The following is a 24,353-nucleotide window of genomic DNA, read 5'->3' on the forward strand; positions in this document are numbered from 1 at the left end:
ATTGATTTTCCAAAAATTGAATGACTACAATATTTTTGATTTCATTTAAGAATTATTTCAAGTGTTAATTTATTATTTTCGAAAAATAACGTGTGTAGATACTCAAAAGAATCACTCTGTATATTAAGTAACAACTAAATAAGGTACAATATAAAGGTATACAAATACAATGTATTGTTATTATCATGTTGGTCCGCGGTTACTACATACCCGTCCTTTATCGTCCGTTATCTACAAACGGTAGCGCATCGGTTATCAGCCACTTTCCGTATGAACGTGTTATTTATATCATGCGCACACGCACACACCAATTACCGAATCCCAGTAGTTGTAGGCAGTAGCGCACTGATAGCGTTTTGGGGCAACGAACAAGCAGGCAGCAAGCTCGCCGAGTCGCTACGATTTCATTCACCTGGCTGGCGGACGAGCGATATACTATTATAATTGTGGTGTCGCACTGTCAGTTATCGGCGGCGGGTCTGAACAGTCAAATTCCGAAGCTCGCGTCCGCGACTGTTCTGCCGACGACCGAACGACATCGCCGCCAAACGTTTTACGTCGGTCACGCTCGCCGAGTGCTGACGTCCGCTAGCACACCATGCAGTCTGCGCCGTCGGGCCCAACGTCGTCCGAGAGTCGATTGTGACGTACTTGTAAGTCTTTATTATTTCTGTTATTATTTACCTGTTTTTTTCTAAATATTTCACGGTTAACTACCCTATCAGCAGCTATGATCGTCACTTTTGTCACGACTTCTATGATCGGTTTGAGGATATGTTACGAACCTTCCAAAATCACTGTCTTTAAATGGGAGATATAATAATAATATAGTGTCACATAGTGTCTTCGGGACAGGTTTAGTGATGAGAATGTATTGTCGTTTTGTTGATTTAGTGCCGAACGGTGTATCATACATAACCGATCAATATGACAAAAATGATCGTCGTTCGTTTTGCCTGTCATACAACTGATGTTGAGAACTGAGTCTTCCCACAATTGGCCGGTGTTGGGCAAGTGTCATGGCTGCCTGCACGGTTTCATTTCTATTGTGGATAGTCGCATTACAATGGATTTCAGCTCAAGACTATTCTTCTCAGTGGGCAGCTCACATCGAAGGTGGATTAGAAATAGCCAAAAGAGTAACAGAAAAACATGGATTCGTTTTGCTTGGGGAGGTAAATAATTTTATTTTATTTAATCAATCAACATCCAACTCTCCCTAGAAAACATTTTACAGAATATGTACATTAAAACTACCTATAAAATTGTTTAGTGATCTAGAATTTAAAACTGAATTAAGAAACTGCTCTGTTGTAATATTAAATATATAAACATAAGAATTTGAAACTAGTTTAAAAAAATAGACCTGTTGTAAATTGTAATTTACCTATTACAACATTTAGGATTGAAAAAAAACTCAAAAGTACTTAGTATGAATATTATTAGGCTTGTAATAGTTCTTACTACTTCTTAGTTAGCATAAATAACTAGGTTAAACTATTAATGTAAGGAAAAAGAAAAAGTCAAATGAAATTTGGTGGTCAGTAAGTTGTTGTTAGTTGTACGAATGCAAGTATCTCAAATAAAGTAATAATATTATTTATTTTGTTTCTGTCTTATATAAGACATTTGTAGTCATTTGAGTATACCTTCTGCAATGGTTGGGTACATCCTTGGTACAACAATTTAATTAACCAGTATTAAAATAAAACTCATATTTTAGATTACATTATTATGAAATACATTTTAAAATATAATAATATAGTTCCATTGAATACATTGTGGATGAATTTGTGTATTTAATTTGTTTACCGTCTATTGCTTAAACATAATTTACTCTACTTGGTATGAATGTTCCTTACTTATTCTAACATGTATGAAATGTAGTTTTAAATTAATATTGTAATATAGGTGTTATCATTATTTAATTTATAGCTAGATCATAAAATAAACCCTATCCAAATCTATTGTCCACCTTTACTCTTTAGACTATGAGGGTATGATTTATATATTATCAATAGCCTTTAATCAATTTTTAGAACTTGACCAACTTAACTATTTACATGTAGTTGCTTACCTCTTATCAAATACAGGTGTTATTAAACACTTATACATTTTTCATGTAATGTAAATTGGGTGGCTAAAATGTACTGATAAAAAAAAATTGACTAATTTATGAACATACTATTCATTATTCAATACTAGACCAGGTGATTTACCAAGCTATTGCTCACCCACTTTTTTTCGTTTAGTAACAAATTTATTAAAATACTAATTTTTGGAATTTCTTTATTTTATTTGATATTATATTTTTTAATATAGGTACTTAAAACCATATTTTCAAATTCTCATGATTTTGTGTTAAGGGGTGTCCTGTAACGATACTGACTTGTTTTTCACATGGGTTTTTGGGGTTACTGTGAATTATTTAATAGATATTATTTTTTTGAAAAAGTAGTTTCACTGTTATTAAAATTTTTACATTAAGGTTAATAATTCTTAAAATGGTTTTAGATAAATAATATAGATATAATATTGTATTTATTATACTTGGGCCATTTTTACAAATTATAAAATCTTCATAGTCCCGCCATATCCTTAATTTACAAAGTTAAATAACTCAAAAAACATAAGTTATAATTTTTATATGGTACATCCACTAAACAATTAAAAGTAGAAAAATGTTTAATTATTATTTGAAAAATAGAAGTTTGTATCTCCACAGGATACTTCTTAACTAGTACAAGAAATCTCAAGAATTTGAAAATATGGTCTTCAATTACCTATATTTCAAAATCAGATTTTGAATACAGAATAACTGCATCTTTGGAGAAAAATGTGTTGAGCATGCTCTGTGCAAATAATCGCCCAATATAATACAGAATATTTTGTATTATTATTACATTACAAATTGTATTGAATTTTGAAGTTGTGAAACGTTGTCAAAATAATACCTATGAAATATATTTTTGATATTTTATAGAATATATACCAAAATTATAAGAATTTATAATATACATTTAAATATATTATATAATACCAATATATATTTAATATTAAACCACCTCTTAAAAAAAAAATATTTAACTAAACACAGGTTACAAAATCAATATCTACCAACTATTTATGGAATTCAATTATAAAATTATTTTAATAATTGCAATCAAAAATTCTAAGAACGATATTGAAAGTTCTATTACATATCTCCAATAAAACATTATGTATAGTGACAATAATAGTGATCTTAAAATTCCAACTGTTAAAGTAAATGCTAAACACACATAGGTAATTACTTATAATACCACGCAAATGCTCTTCTCCGCTCAACTCCATTAACTTCAATCGTCTCGTCTCAAAAAATATATTTATCTAATATATCATTAATGTAGAAATCTTTAAAACATTCCTTCTCTATCCAAGTAAAAAAATATAGATCATCTATTGTGTGGAGTGGATTAATGAGTCTCCTCTTTCTCCTCTCATGCTCTTTTTCAAGTGTAGTTATAAAATATTTTATCACTTGTTTTTATCGTACCTATAATATTTGTACAGATTGTATGATGAAAAAAACTATAAATAAATAAACAAATTATTTCAGATTTTTCCAGACTATTATCATCTAGAACACAATCATGTATCGAAGAGATCAGTTAACCCAGGGCTTGAACATCATAAAAAACTAACATCAGAAGAAAATGTAAGTACATAAATTTATTATTTAGATGCTATTTATATTTTTTACTAAAATATGATGTTAAACTTATATAATATCATTTATTTTTATTTTGATATCTATATATAATAGTTCTTAATTTTGTTTTTAATGGTTTCTTTGGCTCTATATTAGGTATATGAGGTAGCAATATTTTGTTTTTTCGTAGAAATTTTGATGTTACAGTTGGCTCTTCTTCATTTGTTGATCTATTTTCCATTTTGAATAAATTTATTGGAATTGTATTTGTAATATTTGTTGGAATGGTATTTGTAATATTTGTTGGAGTTGGATTGGTGTTCACATTATTGTTTTGATTATTAAAAATACTATTTTGCTGATATAAATAATTATAATAATTTAAGTATTGTTCATATACTTGATTGTAATATGATTGTTCTGCGCCAATATTGGTGGATTTCCACTGTTCAGTATCAATAGCAAACTAAAAAATATACGTATAAGTTCATTTATTTCACATCAAAATTTTAAAATATTATACACTTTTTTTTCATTTTTAAATTGTGTTTATATGTAATAAAAATAAATTAAACATAAATAACTAGACAGATATCTGTATGAGTTTTCAAAGCAAACTGTTTGTTTACAAATTTAGATTTTACTCATTTTTTAATTTTTTTTTTATTGGTAGTTCCTTGTGGAAAAAAAGTAAATTTATTGTCAAACAAGCCTTAGGCAAATCAATATAGCTGAATTAGTAGAATAAGTTTTTAAAATCTGTACTAAAAATAACATAATAATTTTAGGTCAATAAATTATTTTATATATTAAATATACTAATATACTATTATTTAACTATGTATTTACTATGTTATCCTTATTTGTATTTAATTTAATTAGACATATAAAATATATTTAAACGTATATATAATATTTAAGAAATAATTTATAATTGATAGATAATTATTAGATCTCTCATAAATATGTACATACTTATGCATTATTCTGTAAATTATATTTTAACACAAAAATAAGTATTTAAATGTATATACTACCAATAGTATTATATCAATAACAATGTTACTAATTTACTATACCTGGTCAAATGACAGTACTGCTACAACACAATTTAAAAACAAAAGTAGCATTGAATTCATGTTGAATGTTGAGTGTTACTATTTGTGGTCTAGCCCGTGAATGAAAAAAAATGTATGCGCTTTTATACGTATATATACATATTCATTGTATTATAACTTCTTTTAAAATAAACAACATATTTATCTCTTTTTCATTCTCTAAACAAACATTTATAGAAAAATGCCAAATCATTAAATTTGTCACGTAGAAAATAATCAATTGTTTATTATTATTTTTTCAGGTGAAGTGGGCAAAACAACAAACAATTTTAAGTCGATCAAAAAGAGACTACTTAACTTATGTTCGAGATAGCAGGACTTCAAAAAGATTTGCAATTAAAGGGGGATTAAATGATCCAAAATGGCCTAAAATGTGGTATTTGGTAAGTAGTTTATAGTATTTATTGTAGAATATTTTTTGAATTTATATTTTGAAATGTTTTATTTATTATTTATGATAACCCATAACATATTATTTAATAATTTGAATACTTTATAATCTATATAAATCATAGCATTGGGTATTAAAAGTATTATAATATACAAACATTGTACACATTGTTATTTATTTTTTACCTTGCCTAATGCAAAATTGTATGTAATGACCTTGTGGCAGTATACATGAATGGTTTTCATTTCCTGTATCTACTTTTTCAATGTTAATTATTAGTTATAACTTAAATTTATAATCTTATCAGTTTTGATACATTTATACCATTATAATATGAATAACCTTCTAAATTTTAATATCATTTAGAACCGTGGTAAAGATATGGACATGAATGTTCAAGGTGCTTGGGAAGAAGGGATTACAGGAAAAGGATCTGTTGTTACAATATTAGATGATGGCTTAGAAAAAGACCATCCAGATTTAATAAAAAATTATGTAAGTTTGTTTAAAAGACAGTTCCTGGTTAATTCAATATTATTAACTATAATTAAATATCCCGTTGTTAAATGTATGATTTGTAGGATCCCTCGGCTAGTTATGATATGAACAATAGAGATGAAGACCCAATGCCTAGATATGATCAAATGGATACAAACCGCCATGGTACTAGATGTGCAGGAGAAGTGGCAGCAACTGCCAACAATTCTCTGTGTTCGGTTGGTGTTGCATTTGGTGCGAGTATAGGTGGGGTTCGAATGTTAGATGGGGATGTGACAGATGCAGTTGAAGCTCGATCTCTAAGTCTGAATCCTCAGCATATTCATATCTATAGTGCATCATGGGGTCCAGACGATGATGGTAAAACTGTAGATGGACCAGGTGAATTGGCCACTCGAGCTTTTCTTGAGGGCATATCAAAAGGCCGAGGTGGTAAAGGATCAATATTTATATGGGCGTCTGGTAATGGTGGCCGTGAACATGATAATTGTAACTGTGATGGATATACAAATGCTATTTGGACATTAAGCATCAGTAGTGCAACACAAAATGGTCATGTCCCTTGGTATTCTGAAGCTTGTAGTTCCACTTTAGCAACAACGTATAGTAGTGGAAGTAATTATGAAAGCCAGGTAATAAAAAAATTCATTATAATGTTACTTAAAATTATTTATTGAATATTTTATAAAATTATAGATCATTACAACAGATCTACATCATGAATGTACTAGTAATCATACTGGTACATCTGCATCCGCCCCACTAGCAGCTGGGATAGTAGCTTTAACATTAGAAGCTAATAATAAACTAACTTGGAGAGATATGCAGCACATTGTAGTGTTAACAGCTAGGCCAACTCATTTATTAGCTTCTGATTGGATTATAAATGGTGTAGGACGAAAAGGTATTTTTACATAACAGAATTAAATCATTAATTGTTACTTGGTTATAAATATTTTTAACAATATTTTTTTTTTTTTTAAAAGACATTTTATGATAAGTGAATATTATATATTAATAGAAAAAAATGGATAAAAATTTGTAAATTCAAGCAGATTAGGAGTAACAAACAAATAAATAAAGGCTATAAATTGTTAAAATTGATTAATCTTAGTTTCATATTTTTATTTTATTATTTATTTATTTTAGTGAGTCATTCTTTTGGCTATGGTTTAATGGATGCTACTACGATGGTAAGATTAGCTCGTAAATGGAAAACTGTTCCAGCTCAACATATTTGCAATGTTACTGCTCAAGTTTTTGAAAAGTATGTCTGATTGAATACATTTTTATTTTTGCTAAATAAATTATTTACTTAAAATTGTTTAATGTTTAAATTATATTACAGACCAGTACCTGCACGTAGCACAGTCACAATACAACTTTTAGTAAAAGAATGCAATAGTGTAAATTTTTTAGAACATGTTCAAGCTAAAATATCATTAACAGCTAGTCGACGGGGTGATATCAAAATTGATTTAACTTCTCCAAGTGGTACAAAATCGACACTACTTGCTCCAAGAACTCATGATAATTCACATGCTGGATTTCATGTGTGGCCGTTTATGACTGTACATATGTGGGGAGAACGTCCATTCGGTACTTGGCAATTGACTATTCATAATGAAGGAAAATTATTAGGTAAAAATCAAATTTATTAATTAAATTCACTGTATTATTGTAACTTTTTTTTAAAAAACAAAATTTCCAGTAATGTGGATGAGGTTAACTAGATATTTATAATCATAATAATCATAAATAATAAAACATTTAAAGTATGTACATATTACTAAACAATGTTTTTAAATGTATCATTTATCAAAGTTGTATTATTAACTAACAATCTATTGCCACTTATAAATTGATGTGCTTTAGGTCGATCTTCTTTACACGAGTGGTGTTTGATATTGTACGGTACTAAATATTCCCCAAGGACATTATCTCCTACTATCTATCCAGTGGAACAGCCACCCAAACCAATTCCCCGAAGAAATTCCAAAAATACAAAAAAAAAATCAAAAAAAAGTAAATCGCAAAAACAGTCTACCACTCCAGTTAGTACCCTCATAAAACAAAGTGTTTCCAGTTATAAACCAAATGTTCATATCGTTCTTTTTCCTATTAAAAATTCATCCAAATTATCTCCTACACTAACAGACAACATCCAAACATATCCTAGCAGCCATAGACTCTACAGTTTACAAAATGTGGATGGCAGGCAGACAAAAAAAAATTTGTCGCCTGAAAGAAACATATCACCTACAACTACAGGCAAGAATGTCAGCATGGAAATCACCATTTTCTTTGCATGCCATGCTATAATTATACTTGAATAAAAAAAAATAGGTATCATTTATTATTTTGCTTATTTTGGTAAAATAAATTCCTTTATATTTTTAGCACATCATAGGGTATTAGTTGTATTTGTGTAGTCATATAATATTATTAATTTATTAATTTGGTTGTGTTGAATAATTTTAGTTTATAATAAAAAGTATATTTTTATTGCACATTTTTTCTTAAGTTGAAAAATACATTTGATAACATATTTATAATAAAAGATGATAAAATAAATAATTTGATTTAACATTTTGTTTGCAAGTTCCTCATTTTACTCTATATTTACCTACTTAATTTACTTTTATTATTATATTTGCATTTATAATAAAATAATCATTAATTGTTTATGTAAGTATGTCATTACTTATGCTACGATTTCTATTTTTTCATGTTATTATTTATAAAATATGTTTTCAAATTATTATTCACATTTAATAGTTGTAGAAGATAAAATTAAAGTTTTACAATTTTTAGTTGGCACTTATGTTGCAAAATGTATAGTTTATATTTGATATTTTGATAATTATAGTTGTTTGATTTTTATTTAACCAACACTTTTATAGACCTTGTTTAATAAATTCACTTATACATTTTTGGTTTTAGCTACCATGACTGATTGGGAAATGGTTTTTTATGGAACAATATTACCTCCAGAACAAACACATATACTTCCAACAATAAGTATAAGTCAAAACCTGACATCAGAAGATGAACCAGAACAAAATTTCAAATCTGGACAATGTCGTGTGACCACTGCTAAATGTTTAGGTTTGTTATTAATTTTATGTGCAATAATCCCTTATTTCTAACAGGGTAAATAAATTAAGGTTTAATTAAGTCTTCCCATAAAAGTGCCATATAAATTGCTTCAGGCTTTAATTTTTTTGAGACCCATAGATAATTATAAAAATAATAATCATTTGGTTTTATAAATCGAGAAACGGTACTTTAGGTATTCCACTGGCCAATGTAGACTAATTGGCCATTGTCGGAAATTTTGAATTCGTTATCGTACTCTGATCTGTTAAGTACCTATTTATTTTGATATATTCAGATCAATCACCAGTATAATTTTGTAGATCCAATTAGTAGAGCTACAAATATTGAATGCTTATGGCAATTTGCTAAAAATAAAGAACACTCGAGAACTCGTATGTCAATTCCTATATTGGTAAATTTCTGAACCTTCAAAAATACTAAAACATTAACTATATCTACTAAAAAAATATTACGTTGATAAATTAATTTCTCCTTTATAAATAAATTTGTATCTATCTTCAATTTTATACGTTTTATAAATGTATTCATCATTTTAAAAAATAGTAATTTATTTATTATAAACTATAATTAACAATATGTTAATATTGATATTTTTTTTCTTTTTTGAGTTGAAATATACAATCTATATTAGTATATATGATATAAGAGTATAAGACACATAAGATGAGTATACAAAATATTGAGTAAAGAAGCCATACAATGATGACACTTTTTTAATATTAATATAACACAATTATATGTCATTCTGTGTTATAAATATTACTAATATGCTAAAAACAAAAACTGTGAACATAAACTTGGCGTTAATTAATAAATAAACAATATAATATCTATACCTGCCATATCTATTGTAATAAAGTAATAACAAATATAAACTTTTAGTTAATACCAAATGGTTACGAAAACTGAATCCAAATTTCCACCGGCAGCCAGAGTACAATAACCAAAAAGTACCCAAGAAATAAATATCTTTTCTTAAAGAAAACATTTTATCAAATTTAGATTTAAATTTATTATAAATCTTATTTTTTAATGTAATGAAGTTCAATATAACCATAATTAAAAGTTTCTTATTATGTTCTCATACAAAAAGTGTATTGGAATGGTAAATTTAAAATTACTTTAATATTGTTGTAATTATAAATATAATACATAATATTATTTATCTATGGGTCTTGAATTTTACATTATGAAGCCTTTTCAGTTTAAATTAATTTTTTTCTGGTACTTGTTTGTTATGACCCCTGTGATAATGAGTTAGACTTCATGCTTCAGCATGATATTAACAGTTAAATAAATTAGACACTAAGTTTCTGTAGTAAATGGTTTATTATTATTATTATAAAAAAGGCCCTTCCGGTTTACATGCATTAATGTAATTGCATAATGGCTAAGTTTCACTCATAAACACAGTGGTTAATATATAATACGTACCAGTGGATCTGACTAATATTGTGGGATTATTGAATCAATACAACAAACAAGTATCTATTTTTGTTAAAACAAATATATTTGAGTTGTTCATAATACATTGTAATTAATATAGGTTGAAGGATACAGATTATTTTAGTTTCTTCAAAACATAGGTGTGCGCATGGGTCTAATAGAGTATGCTTTTGCTGCACCTGACTAATCCGGCTTTACTTTTAAATGGGTAGATTGTGTTAGACTAGTTAACCCTTGTAGAATTTTCATATTGACGTGAACAATTAAATGAAAACAATACCAAATTATTAATAATACCAATATGTTCCCAATATTTAGTACCGATAAATATTAATTTAATTTATAATCATACATGTTTGATAATTAAAAATAATATTTAATTTACATCTTTACAGTAGCTACAAAGTATCACTTGCTTCAAAAATATATATAAGACTACCCTATAATCTTTTGTATGACTACAGCCAAATATGAATTATTCATTAATAGTATTAGTTGGTGTGTTTTAAAATTATCTCTTATGTAAATTAATATATTATACCTATGGATCTTTCTATGAGATTTTGCCATATTGCTGACACAGATATTTTCTGCATCTAACCTAGAACACGGCACACACCTATGCTTTATAATATTTACTGTGTATTATAAACAATTTCCAACAACTATATTTCCCATGAAACCAAATTTTATTTTAGTTAGAAATATGTTGAGTAATTCAGTAATGTTAATTTAAAATAACTTGATTAAATAGAAAACTACGAATTGAGGAGTTTAAAAGTACATACTGCCAATGTTTATCTTTACATGATGTCTTTTACAGAAAATTAATTTTTTTTTATATATATATATTTAAACTATAAACACATCACATAAAGTTAATTGTTTTAACTGTACAATTTAAATATTATATGTATTATATACTAATTAAAAATTGTAAATAACAATGTTATTCCTTTTTATAATAGTAAGTTAATCATAATGATTTTTTTATTTTGGTACAGTAGTATAGTACACTAATCATTATAGATATTTCTCGAGCCTCAATCTAAGCATCAAAAATATTAAAATAATAATAGTAAAAATGCGAATAAAATATATTAATTGTTAACAAAATAAAAATCAATGCATAGCTGGAATTTTTAAGATGATTTTAGGAAATCATATTTTATTTTAATATTTTGACCTTATTATAAGTGCAGAAATTTGTAAATTTAGTTTGCATTCAAATGTACCATAAAACATTTTAGACCAATAAATATTATTATTATCTTTCACTCATACATCCATAATATTATAACATTTAGTTCAATAATAATTTAAAAAAATAATATTATTTTTAAATTTGTTTATAATTTGCATAAAGTTATTTTTATATGTCAAATAATGCTGAGCATATTAATATAAAACCGTAATACTCAATGCACTGTATGTGATATTGTATAAAGTTTCCACATTGTATATTATGGGCTATTATATAGTATGCGGTCTACCAGTGAAAATAAAAATAATAAGAAATAAAAAATTCTTTAAAAACTAATAGTTTCAACTTTGTTTGACATCTGTTTCATTTGCAATGTAAAATTCTCATTTCTTTGTCCCTCTTCTTACGTATGTAAAAATTCATCTTGCTTCAAAACTTATTCAAAATCGCCTGCAGAAATATAAACCAGGAGGGAGTAGGAGGGGAATTCAAAAATCTCCAATACTACAGTCGATTCTATTTATTTTTTTTCACAAGTGATAAGACAATTACATTAACCAAAATATTGCCGGCCGGCACCCCACCGCAAGTGCCTGTGCACTTATTACATTGGCAATTTTCATAGTTTGCCAAAAAATTTCTATTAATTCAATTGTAGGTGTTTGATTAATTTATTCTTATGATTAGATAAAAATATTTCGCCAATATATTGAGTGTGTGACTGCGTGAGTGTCAAAATAAAATGTATATTAAATTGTAATGTCTCACAATCAGTGACAGTGTTTGAGTCCATACTCTTATAAAATGTCTAAGCATATTGTTATCAAAAGTCATAAAAATAAAGTGTTAACCAACGAAAAAAGATTAACCGGTATCTATTAAAGATAATCATAGGCCCGTGTAAAAACCGGCCGGCTGCAGTTAGACCACATCTTACAGCAAATGACAATGGCCGGTAGAACGCGTTTGCCATTAGACCCAATACTATATGACATTCTATAATATAGTGAACACTGTATTTTCTTCAATAAATCATAAAAATGTTTTTTAATAGATATATTCATATTGGACATTAAATATTTTAATTGCATTTTAATCATACATACAATTTTTTTAAATAAGAACAATTAAGTGAGCAAAATAAATAATAATATATATTATGTACTTATACTACTACATTCTGTATTAAAGGGCGCTTTGTACTTAATAATTAAATTACAATTTAAACTATTAATTACTTAAAATGTTTTCTTTGATTTATCCTAATAAAAAAATATGTACTGCCAACAATCAACATAAACTATTTGTATTTAAAACTAAAAAATTATAATTCATGTATTCAAAATTTTTATCCTAATATTTTGAGATTTTAATTAGTTATATTTCTGATATATTCGGTTTGTTTACCTACCTTGTGTTTTAATTATTATTGATCTATCTGTGATACAATTACAAAAACCTTGAATACTAGTTTGTACTCCAAGTGCACAATTTTATGAAAAATAGAGGAACAGTTAAGCACCTTTAATTGTCTTCCAACCTTCTCCCAAATTATGTGTTTCTGGTTATTTTTCTCTATAATGTACAATAAAATCTCTAAATATTATTTTCTAACTATAACTTTTTAGCACATTGCTTCTAATTTAACATGGTCCTTATTACATTGCAGCTCGGTTTCATCTGTACTTGAATGTTAATTAACAAAATAATGATGGTGCTCTTTTTATTGAATATTTATTAGTTATATAATCTACTAGATAAACTGATTATATTATTTAATAATAATATTCATAAGTCATTATATTTATTTATTTATTTATTTATATGTTAATATGGGACAACCCCAATTACATAATTTAAGTTCCAATACATTTATAGCATTAAATAGAAATATAGAATACATTTAACATTAATGGAGATAATAAGATACAATTATGCTAACTGTACAAAAAACTAAGAATGATGGATTCTCATTGGAAATATTCTAAATATGGAATGATAAAAATTGTAGAAATCTGCTTGGTCCTTTAATTTAATTTTTTTTAGTTAATTTTTAAAATATTAGATTTATCAAATAATACTTACAATTATATTTTATGCAACGAAAAAACTATTTCACTGAACAAAATTGCAGTATAATGTTGTTTTATGAATAAAAAATGTTTTTATATATTATCCAAAACAATGTTGTCTTTAAACATATAAAAATATATTATTTTAAATATATTATAAATAATTTAATATTTATTCCCATTAAACTGTTGGTAAATTTATTTGAACACAAAATTCATAATAATGTTCTTATTGATCATAGATTATTGACTACTTTTTTACTAACCTATATTGATTAATTTAGTTAAAATATATATTAACTGTAGGTAGTGATCTTTTATAATTAGTTTAATATTATTTAATATTTAGTAACAAAGTAGGTTTTTAAAATAATCAAGCTAAATAATGTTTGTACAATTGTCATAATATAATAAAGTAGTAAATAATACAGCATACATTTTTATGACATGTGATAATATGACTATGAGTAAATTGTTCTACACAAATTAATTAAAAAGTAAATATACCTATGTTGTGTAATTTATACATACATTTAAAAATTGGTGTGATATATTTTTAAGTCTATATAATATAGTAATATCATTAAAAATTTGTTTAAATTTGAAAGTTACATTTTTTTTTTATCTTTGAAATATATTTACTTTCTGTAAAAGTATCATAAAATTGTAATGTAAATAAACATTTAATAAATTTAAATAGCTACAATTTTTAACTTATGATTTCATATTTTATATTGTCACTGATTATAAATACTAGTATATATATTCAATGATGTTGTTCATAAATCATGGTGTAGCCAATCGATCAATTGCTACTAAAACAAATATAGAAAAACAATTTAACTGTGTTTAGTTAATATTATATTTTCAATCCTACTACTATATAATGATTATACCACAATAGTGAAATAGCCTAATATATAACTAGTAATCAACTTCATTCAAATAATTATTATATTTCTGTAGAATATTAATTTAATCTACTATCTAAATATTTCCATTAAAAAACAATTATTCAGATTTAACAGACATGTTCTTAAAAAAAAATCATAAACCAATTTTTTTTAAACAGGTAATTATAGTTATTTATTGGGTTCTTTTATTTTAGAACAATAAATTTAATAATTTTAAGGTATAGTTTAGCCATTGATTAAATAGGCACTATATACATTGTAAATTTAATCAATGGCTTAATGTTTTTTTTTTGTTTTCTGATAACAGTTCTAGCGATTTATTATATTAGGTCTCAATGGTACTATTAATATTTAATTTTGTTATTACTATACTATAATAGATAATAGCAAAACATTTCATTTCTATATTTATTAATTATAATTTTTATTTTTCTATTTTAAAGTTTGATTTGTATAATTTGTATTCTTCCTATCTCTTAATTGGCAGCATAATTTATTGATTTCAGTATAATCACATTAGTTATAACTTATAATTAACCGTTCTATGTGAAATAATGAATTAAGTTTTAAAATTAAGTGATAGTAATTGGTTTTGGTGTGTTAATAAGTCATGTTTTAATTGTATTTGAATACATTTCTAAGTTATAAATAATTTTGAATAGCTACTTAATTTTTTGTCTAAATCAATTAAATAGATATTTTGCCAAATCAGTATTATAAAATATTAATTATTAGTCCTATGTAAATATTGTATTATCTATATTTTACTTTCATCAATACCAAAGTATGTTACGCTCAAAAAACTGTTTATCTTGTAAATAAAATTATTACTGTACTTTAATATCATTTTGTGTTTTAAAAAAAATAGTATTTTGATTTGTGTTGTATTTTCCAAATAAATTTAATCGACTTATCTTGATGTTTTTCCATTAAATACCTGAACAGTTATACAAATAAAAGAAAAGGTAAAATAAACTATATTTATTTAATAATGTATACGCCATATACAAATTATTTAAACTCACAATTTTTTTTAAATAAATAATTTTAACTTGAAAAAAATTACAATTATTGTAATTTTTAGAAACAAATGAATTTGTAGTTTTTATGTATCGACCAATTTATATGAAAATTACTTGTGTAATTAATAATTAAATTTAATATATAATACTGCTCGACCTTATAATATTAATTATGCAAATATGCAAATATGCAAATAAATACTAACAATAATTCATGAATAAGAACAAGTAACTATTTTAAATTTGAGCAAGGTTATTTTTCTCATTTGTTGAGATCTAACTTTTTTATTTTTTTATAAATTATCAATAATAACATATTTTTGATTGGAAATTCAAAAGGTTCAAAAATATGTTCATCTTTTATATCTCAGTTTGTAGTTTTATTTATCGTTTTTGCATATGAACATTTTGAAGAAACTGAGTATTTGAATCGAGGTTACCTTTGAGGTTTTTAAATGGGATCAATAAATTACCATTTTTTTTTTGCTTAAAATTATGACGATAAATTACATTTATTAAGCCCTTATATTCAACAACAATAATATATATTAGTTTTAATAATGCTAATGACATTATGTGTTATATATTAATATATTATAAATATATTTATATTTATGTAAGCTAGCTTTGAAATGATTATCAGCAATATTGGGGACGATACTAATTTTAAAGTGAAGAATTTTTCAATGACTTAACTTTACTAGTTCCTTTTAAGATAGGTAGTTACTAGTTAAACAACATTTTAGACAAAATGTTTAGTTGACTAAACTTATGTATAAATTATTTTGCATGTGAAACAATTAAATAAAGCAATACTTGTTTGTCTGTTTTTTTTTTGTAATTATTATTTAATTTTAAAAAAAATTGTTGTTTTATTATGTAATATGTGTGAAAATATTTCTTTTCGATATAAATTAGTGTTTCATCATACAAGATATTAGTGTTTAATTTAAAAATATATGGTATTAATATATTATTATATATTTATCTATTCTGATGATTAATATAAATGTTAAAACCTTGATAAATTTCAACTCTCAGAATCTAAAATCAAATGTGCTATTTTGCAATTAATACAATAATGAAACTTCGCATATTGGAATGCAAAATGGGCTGTACTATTCTAACATCAACCAAACGCTTGCGGTGAGTGTACCACACAGCTTTGCTTTTAATTTGTAGCACTAAATAAATTGAGCTTGTCATAATTATAGCTTTATTAAAATATATTATTAGCATATTAGAAAACAGCTAATTTTCATTTATTGCAGAATGTGCGTTTGGATACAACATTTACAATGGAGAATGTATTGTCGATTGTCCAGTCAAAACATATGAGGATAATGACGGTGTATGTTCTGATTGTCATTATTCATGTTATACATGTAATGGACCAAATGATTATCAGTGCACAAAATGTTGGGGAGATGCGGATCTGACCCATGCGTTGGGACAAACCTACTGTTATTCAAAGAATATTAAGCATTTGCTGGATGATAAGACATGGCATATAATAGCAACAGTACTACTAATCATCAATATATTTGTATTACTTATATTTTGTAAAGGAGGGTTTTGGACAAAATATAAGCCAGGATTAGAGCCAGGATATGGAGATTACAGACTAGCGAATCAAATAGAAGGTGATGACTGTTGAACACATTTTTATAAACATTGTTTTTAACTTTTTTTAATGTTCAAGTTTTTGATAGTGCTGTTAAAAAATTTAATTTTAAGAAGAGACGTCCTTATTAAGCAGTTAATAATTCATATATTTATTTTGTTAACTATTAAAATTTTAGTAAATTATATATTATATTTTATCTTAAACTTATAGATGTTATTATGTTTATTATTTTTATACAAATTAATTTATAAATTCAAAGAAAATCATTTATTGAATACTCCAAGCCATATATTATTTATCATCAAAATATAATAGGTTTGGTACAATTTTACTGATTGTATGTTACAATTCAATTTTAATACAAAATTATTTGTCTTTCATATTTTAAATTAGTACAATCAATTCATTTGATGTATGTAAAAGTACAAAACAAGAATTGTATATAAAGGTTGTTTGTTTAATAAAAAAAAAAAACCATAAATATTTACACACACTTATGTTGTTACTAAATCTATGAGAATATAGTTACATATTTATGTTTGTTTTCTTCTGTCTTGTATACGCCCACACTCATCCTTATTTCAGATTCAACAAAGAAAAATATTATATTATATTAATTATGGAATATTCCTGTTTGTCCTGTTTCCACTTTATGATGCAATACAGATGTTTTTAAAATGTATGAAATTTGAAGAATTGAGTAGAAAAATGTGATTATTTTATATATTATGATAGCTGAACCCGTGCACTTCGTTGTCCATTAAGTGTACTAACTATATGTAACTCAAACTTTGTTTAATTCGTTATTTAATATTCGGTGTATGGTTTCATAATTAATCTTAACTTTTCGTTGCCCGGAATAATATTCTGATTCGCAGTTGTACATTAACAGGTAGGCAATCTATCTGCAGTAGATCGCGGACCCCGTGCTGTATGTACGTTAGTGTATGATTTAACTTTAAAATATCAAAGTTATACCAAGTTTGTTGTATTCTACCTGTGGTGAATTGATATAATCAATTAATACAAAATTCTAACCTAACCTAACCGTACTAAAATCAGATGAATAAACTCAAACGCATACAATAAAATGCATTCAAATCGGTCTAACCATTTAGGAGGAGTTCAGTCACAACACACGTACAGTAGAATTATTGCGCTTAGCAACATATTCTGCAGCGATTCATTTTAATATTATATGAAATCAACAAACAGTCCCGATTAACCAATAGCAACCAATATAATATAATGCACTGTTGTATTTTTGACATACAGATTTGAGATTTCCTGCCTTTCCGGTGGATTTTCCTAAAATTTTATTTCGTAAAAACCTTCTCCTGGCAGTTACGAACATCTTAAAAAAAATTTGAGCCAAATCGGACCAGCCGTTCTCGATTGATGAATTGTTTACATTTTTGGCTCCATTTTTATATAATATATAAGATTAAATGGAAAAAATTGAAACGAAATTATGTAACACGTTATAACTTACAAGTAAAGTAACATCGTTACAGTAGGTGCCTATACCTACCTAACTTGTTACACTTACTTTCATTGAACACTGAAAATACGTACCTGGTACATTTTGTTTAGCATATTCAGTAATAAGAAATTTAAGCTGTTTTGAACAATTGATATTATGTGTTTTACCTATTGTATAAAAAAAAACCAAATTTAACCATTCCTAAATTAGTCAGTCTTCTTCCCAGATGTTTAATCTACACACAAACATTCATACCAAGCTGAATCCGTGTCCGTAAAAAATTGCAACTTAAAAAATTATGATTGTTCAACTGTTTTTGGGTGTAACTTGTTGCAATGTTCAATAATTTGATTTGGTGCTAACTTGTACCTGATCTTCCCAAATAACCAATTAAAACCAATAATAAATAAATACTAATTTCTACTGCAGACTGTAACCAATGGCAACTATTTAAAAAATAAATAAAAATTTCCAATTTCCATCGTGAACCTCAAGATCCCTGTTTGAGCACCTCTTTAAAATGCGAATTTCGAAAAATCCTTTTTTAGTGCGCCTATACGTAGTAATGAGTGCATTTACTGAAAATTTCATATCCATAGCTTCAGCAGTTCCAGCTAGGCGATGATGAATCACCCAGGACAAGCCTTTTTATATATACAGATTAGATAACCTAATAAACCTCTTAGTTTTAGAAAATATTTCGGAGCACTAGTTATTTTTTTTTTATGCAATTTATAAACACAATTTTGGGCCTTTTCATTGGGTATGATTTTTTCAATTTCAAATGCTGACTTCTGACAGATTTTGATATGGATTTATAGTTACATCTGAGATCTGATTTGAATTTAAACTTTATGCACCTAGTCCTAGTGATTTAATTCTAAGACATAATACGAATAATTTCTAAACTCTTTCCACGTGTTGGTATTCTATGATAACTCATCATATTGAGAGCCGAGACTCGAGAGGTGTCTGTACAACACTACAACATGAGTATGTATCTTTGATATTTTCATAAGTCATGTATTCTATAATTCTATAATATAGCCAATGTTATTAATTTCAAATAGGTATTTAAATACTTCAGTTAAAAAGTATCAAAATATTTATTTAAATACAAATACAAATATATTCAAAAAGTATTTCAAATACTTCTAAATACATTTTTATTTAGCTTGTTTTCAGGTTCTTAAAACTAATTATTTGTTTAATGTAATAATGTGTATTGAATATGGTCAGGAGTCAGGACCCACGACAAGATCAGTCTAGTGACTAGTGAGTAATGACTATAGTGACTAACGTATAGGTAACGATTAACGAGTGTGGGATACTCGGACGCAGGGTGTCGTCGTGCTACGGTACTATAAAATATAAATAGCCAAATATAATACCGTATTGGCGATTGAAATTGATAAGATGTAACAGGGACGCTGTGTACCTATCATTTATACGTTATTTTACGTGTCCCCCGTTACAAATCCACCCCCGCCGGCCTGAATTGATATCTTTCAATCGCCAATATTGGAAATTTTATTTTTTCCCGTACCTAATATGTTTAAATGATATTGTTTTTCAATAACAATATTTACAATCATCACATCGTCTCGTCGACGATAAGCAATTTCTTCATAGTCGAAAAACCAAACTAAACATTTTGTTCGAAAGGATTTTGTATTTAATATTTTTAAATAAAAAATATAATAAGAAGTATATGAAATACATTTGAAATACTTCTGTTCAAAATTACCTATTTCAAATGTATTTGAAATAAAGAAAAAGTATTTAAATACTAATATTTAAATATTTAACAAGTATGATTATAGCCTATAGGTACATATATTATAATATTGACGAACTTGAACATTCGTATTATTGTTGTTTAATGTTTATGGTTTCGTGATTCGTGTATAAATGATTAATATATACTTGAATCTTACAAAACGTGCGTTTTTAAAAGGTCATACCAGCTATTGGAGTAAACTTTGTTTTCAGTTTTAATACACATCGCATAGCTAATATATCGCGTTTACTAATAAATAGATGGAATTGTACGTGCCAAGCACGCGCCTAACAAAATTATAATTATTAGGTATTTATAATTTCAGGATGAACATAATAAATAAACATAATTGATGATTATTAAAATGGAGTTTTTCCTATTTATTATTTATACATTTAATATTTAATACCTCTACCTTAAATTAATGGTCCCCTAACTTTTCACTCGCCAGCAATAAAAAAATGCCTCAGCCGCCTCCTCAAATAAATATTAAAAAATATACATCAACCAAGTCTAGTACTAATAGTAGATTTGTTACGTTACGCGTTGTTGTCATTTTGGGGCCCTACAAAATAGGCACTTACTCCACATTATAGAGAATATAATAATATTTTGAAAATGTCTTGTGCCCTAAGCACAGTGCTTATGTGTGAAACGAGCCTTAATGTTTATTGTTTATTGTATTCATTGTTATTGTTATATAATATAACAGTATATCGATAACATGTATTTTATTTCTAAAAAAACAAATATTAGGTAAAGCTTCGTAATATAAATACAGTATGACATCTGATTGGATAGTGGTTTGCAGTGGATACAGCAGAAGTTGATTCTTGATATATTATATTATTATTAGCAACTTTTCAATTTCACGGTTGACGAGAAGTAGGTTCCTACCTACTTTTATTATTATATTTATTAGAAACACTTGTATTATTTTTAAATAATTTATAAATTGTTTTCAATTTATGAAGTCAAATAGTTTTTATTTTTGGCTCAATTTATTTATCTCGTCCTGGAAATAAAAATATTTTATTCTATTCAAGGCATTCAATAAAAATGAAATAACTTGTTTTAACATTTTATGTACCTATACCTTATAATTTATATGGACTATAAAAGTATAATATGTATTGTAAGTATAGGTACCCAATTATACCGCATTACCGCATACATGCCTCTGATTAATAATCCATCGAGTACCGGAACAGAAAATTACCTTAAACCACCCCATAGGCGGGAATCCATTAAAATTTCAGGGGGGGGGGCTAACATTATTAACATAAATTTGAGTGAGGGGCTTCGGTCCCACACAACTCAAAAACACAAACGCGGCGCCCCAAGAGCAACATGAGCACCACAGCTCATCAAAAATAATTTTTTGAATTTTTATTCATTTAAAATTGCATCTTATAAAAATGCGAATCACGATTTTTCGCTTACACCGCCACTAAAAACAAATACCTATCGCAACCGTCTCAATACGCAGAACCTGACCTCCGACTCTACTTGTCAATAATAAAACCAAATATTTCCCATCTTTCCAAACATTATCAGCCATTTACATAATCTCATAAGTTACAAATTACACTTTATTACAGTGATATAATGTTCACATTTCAAATAATTGTTCTCTTTTTAAAATATTTTATATTATAATATTATATTTTGTATCCATAGCCTCTGAAGAATCTAGGAAAAAAAGCCCCTTACCAAAAACTCTAAATATTGAATGATTATATTATTCTCTAATTATTTATTATTTATTTTAATTTTTAACATTTAACAAAATTGAAAACAAGGTTTCACTTAAGAATTTAATTCTGTAACCAAAAGTCTATTACAATTACTGAATTACCCACATACCGACTTGTAAGTTTTAACTTACAGTACAGGCCCAGTGTTGAGAATAGATAACTAATAATTTATCTAGATAAAGATAAAGATGACTGTAATAATTTTTATCTAGATATAAATAAAGATAAAAATTAGTACATTTTTATCTAGATAAATATGAGATAATTTCATGTTTAATTTTGAAAATATTCAGGATACCTACTTGAGTCTACAGGTAAAAAAAAAATACATCATTTAAAATTTTTTAAAGCAGAGGACAGAGGTCGTACAGATCGGTTAAGTGATAACTGAAATACCGGGAATTCTAAAAGGGTTTTATAAATATTAAATTGTTATAAATTACAATTATTATAATATTATTATGCTTGTGAGTCCAATATCCATGAATGTTGGTTTATTTTTGTCGGTTTAAAACAATAATTATTTTTCATACTTTGTACACAATTCTATGAAACGGGTATCAGACCATCATCATTCGGTGGTGACCGGCGGGTAGCAGGGATAGATGTTTTTCCTTTTGCTATTATTAGTTGTTCTTACAATCTTACCTACTAGCTACATGCCCATTACATATTTCTATTTTTTGGTTTTCTCATTGTTTACGATGTAAAACTCCAGATTAACAATGAATATTAATAAATATTAAAATCATGGTATTATAATGCATATTACTAAACATGTTTTCTATGAAATAGATGAAAAATAGAAAAATGTAAAAATAAAATAATAAAAATATTTTAAATTTTCAAATTTTTTTTTAGTTCATTTAAATAAATTATCTAGATAAGTACTCATAGATAACTAGAATTTTATCTAGATGAAGATAAAGATAACTGAGTAGAAATTTATCTAGATAAGGTAAAAGATAAATAATTTTTATCTAGATAATTTTATCTAGATATTTCCCAACACTGAGTACAGCAGAGCGTCGCCCACATTTTTTTTTATTTCATACCTATTTAAGTCTAGATTTATTTTGTATAAGTATACTAAACATTGTTTTTCATTATAGGTAATCATATAATATTAAATTTATGTAATTGTATATAATATTGTCTACACTTTTGAAAATCATATGAAATAAAAATACAAATACAAACCAATCGTAAAACAAAATATTCTATGATAATATGGGAGGCCAGCCGACCCCACGGTTTTCCCTCGAAATTGGGAAACTACATAAACATTTTAGATACTGAGTGGAACGATGAATGTATTGATTTTACAATGATGTGTGTTTTTTTTTTTTGTGTTCGTGTACCTACACGATATGTAGTCGAAATAATCCTTTGATTTTCAACTTCAATATCTTGTTCGATGGGAGAGTGAATATTGTTGGTGCATTGGAGAGGTTAAAATTTAAAATTCTCAGTAGTTTTCAAAAGCGCCGGGAAAAACAACATAAAAATTAAGGAAAAACGGGAATTTTTACGTAAAATCGATTTTGGTTTTTGGTGTAACTTTAAAACAAATGACCGTATATCCATGCAATTTTTACTGGTTGCTTATATTTCCATTTTCTATAGGTACATAATAAAATTTTCAAAATATTTTGATTTGTTTTGAACTGTTTAGGGACATTTTCAGTTTCCAATTTTATTAGTTTTTTTTTTTCTATGAATGTCAATTAAATTTTATTTGTTGGGTAAAAAATCTTGAAAAATTAATACAAGGCTCCTACTGTATTTTTACAATGACATTTGAAAAATATTAAAAATTCCTAGTCACAGTTTTATTTGATAAGCATTTAAAGTTCAAAAATTGACAAAATATGGAAAAATCACGAAAATTAGTAAATTATTTTGAGTTAAGAATTCGTAAAAATTTTTCTTTTTAAATCTAAGATTTAAAAATGTAAAAAAAATTGTGCCTATGTATATTTAATATTTTTCAATTGCTATTGTAACAATATATCATGATTCATGAGCCTTGTATTAAATTTTTACAATTTTTGGCCCTACAGATAAAACTTTATTGATATTCATAAAAAATAAAACAAAAAAAATTAAATATGAAATTGTCCGGAAACTGCTCAAAACAAGTTAAAATATTTTGAAAATTGTATGAAGTATGAGAATTGATAAAATAACCATCCATTCAATGAAATTGTCATGTATCTACAGTTATTCG

The 24,353-nt window shown here is 26.3% G+C and overlaps 2 protein-coding genes across 4 annotated transcripts; one reads left to right on the forward strand and one right to left on the reverse strand.

The window, feature by feature from the left end:
* Window positions 1-205: 205 nt before the first annotated feature.
* LOC100166619 (furin-like protease 1, isoforms 1/1-X/2) lies at window positions 206-17,639 on the forward strand. 3 transcript variants are annotated; one of them, XM_008189456.3, is made up of 12 exons: window positions 208-653; window positions 895-1,175; window positions 3,599-3,697; window positions 5,052-5,192; window positions 5,567-5,695; window positions 5,782-6,330; window positions 6,395-6,602; window positions 6,848-6,965; window positions 7,047-7,339; window positions 7,574-7,969; window positions 8,642-8,806; window positions 16,748-17,639. In XM_008189456.3, the coding sequence occupies exons 2-12, from the start codon at window positions 1,020-1,022 to the stop codon at window positions 17,131-17,133; spliced, it is 2,640 nt and encodes an 879-aa protein (XP_008187678.1). In that variant the 5' UTR covers window positions 208-653; window positions 895-1,019; the 3' UTR covers window positions 17,134-17,639. The 3 variants fall into 3 exon arrangements, with proteins under 3 accessions (XP_029345529.1, XP_008187678.1, XP_001947895.2); XM_029489669.1 differs by lacking the exon at window positions 16,748-17,639 and having other exon boundaries at window positions 206-653; window positions 7,574-8,044; window positions 8,642-8,756; XM_001947860.5 differs by lacking the exon at window positions 7,574-7,969 and having other exon boundaries at window positions 219-653.
* LOC107884966 lies at window positions 3,693-5,012 on the reverse strand. The gene is made up of 2 exons (XM_016808138.2): window positions 4,771-5,012; window positions 3,693-4,157 (listed from the first exon to the last, which is right to left on the reverse strand). Exons 1-2 carry the CDS (start codon window positions 4,828-4,830, stop codon window positions 3,771-3,773), a joined length of 447 nt encoding a protein of 148 aa, XP_016663627.1. The 5' UTR covers window positions 4,831-5,012; the 3' UTR covers window positions 3,693-3,770.
* Window positions 17,640-24,353: the final 6,714 nt, after the last annotated feature.

The sequence above is a fragment of the Acyrthosiphon pisum genome, chromosome A2 (assembly GCF_005508785.2).
Source record: "Acyrthosiphon pisum isolate AL4f chromosome A2, pea_aphid_22Mar2018_4r6ur, whole genome shotgun sequence".
Taxonomy (NCBI): domain Eukaryota; kingdom Metazoa; phylum Arthropoda; class Insecta; order Hemiptera; family Aphididae; genus Acyrthosiphon; species Acyrthosiphon pisum.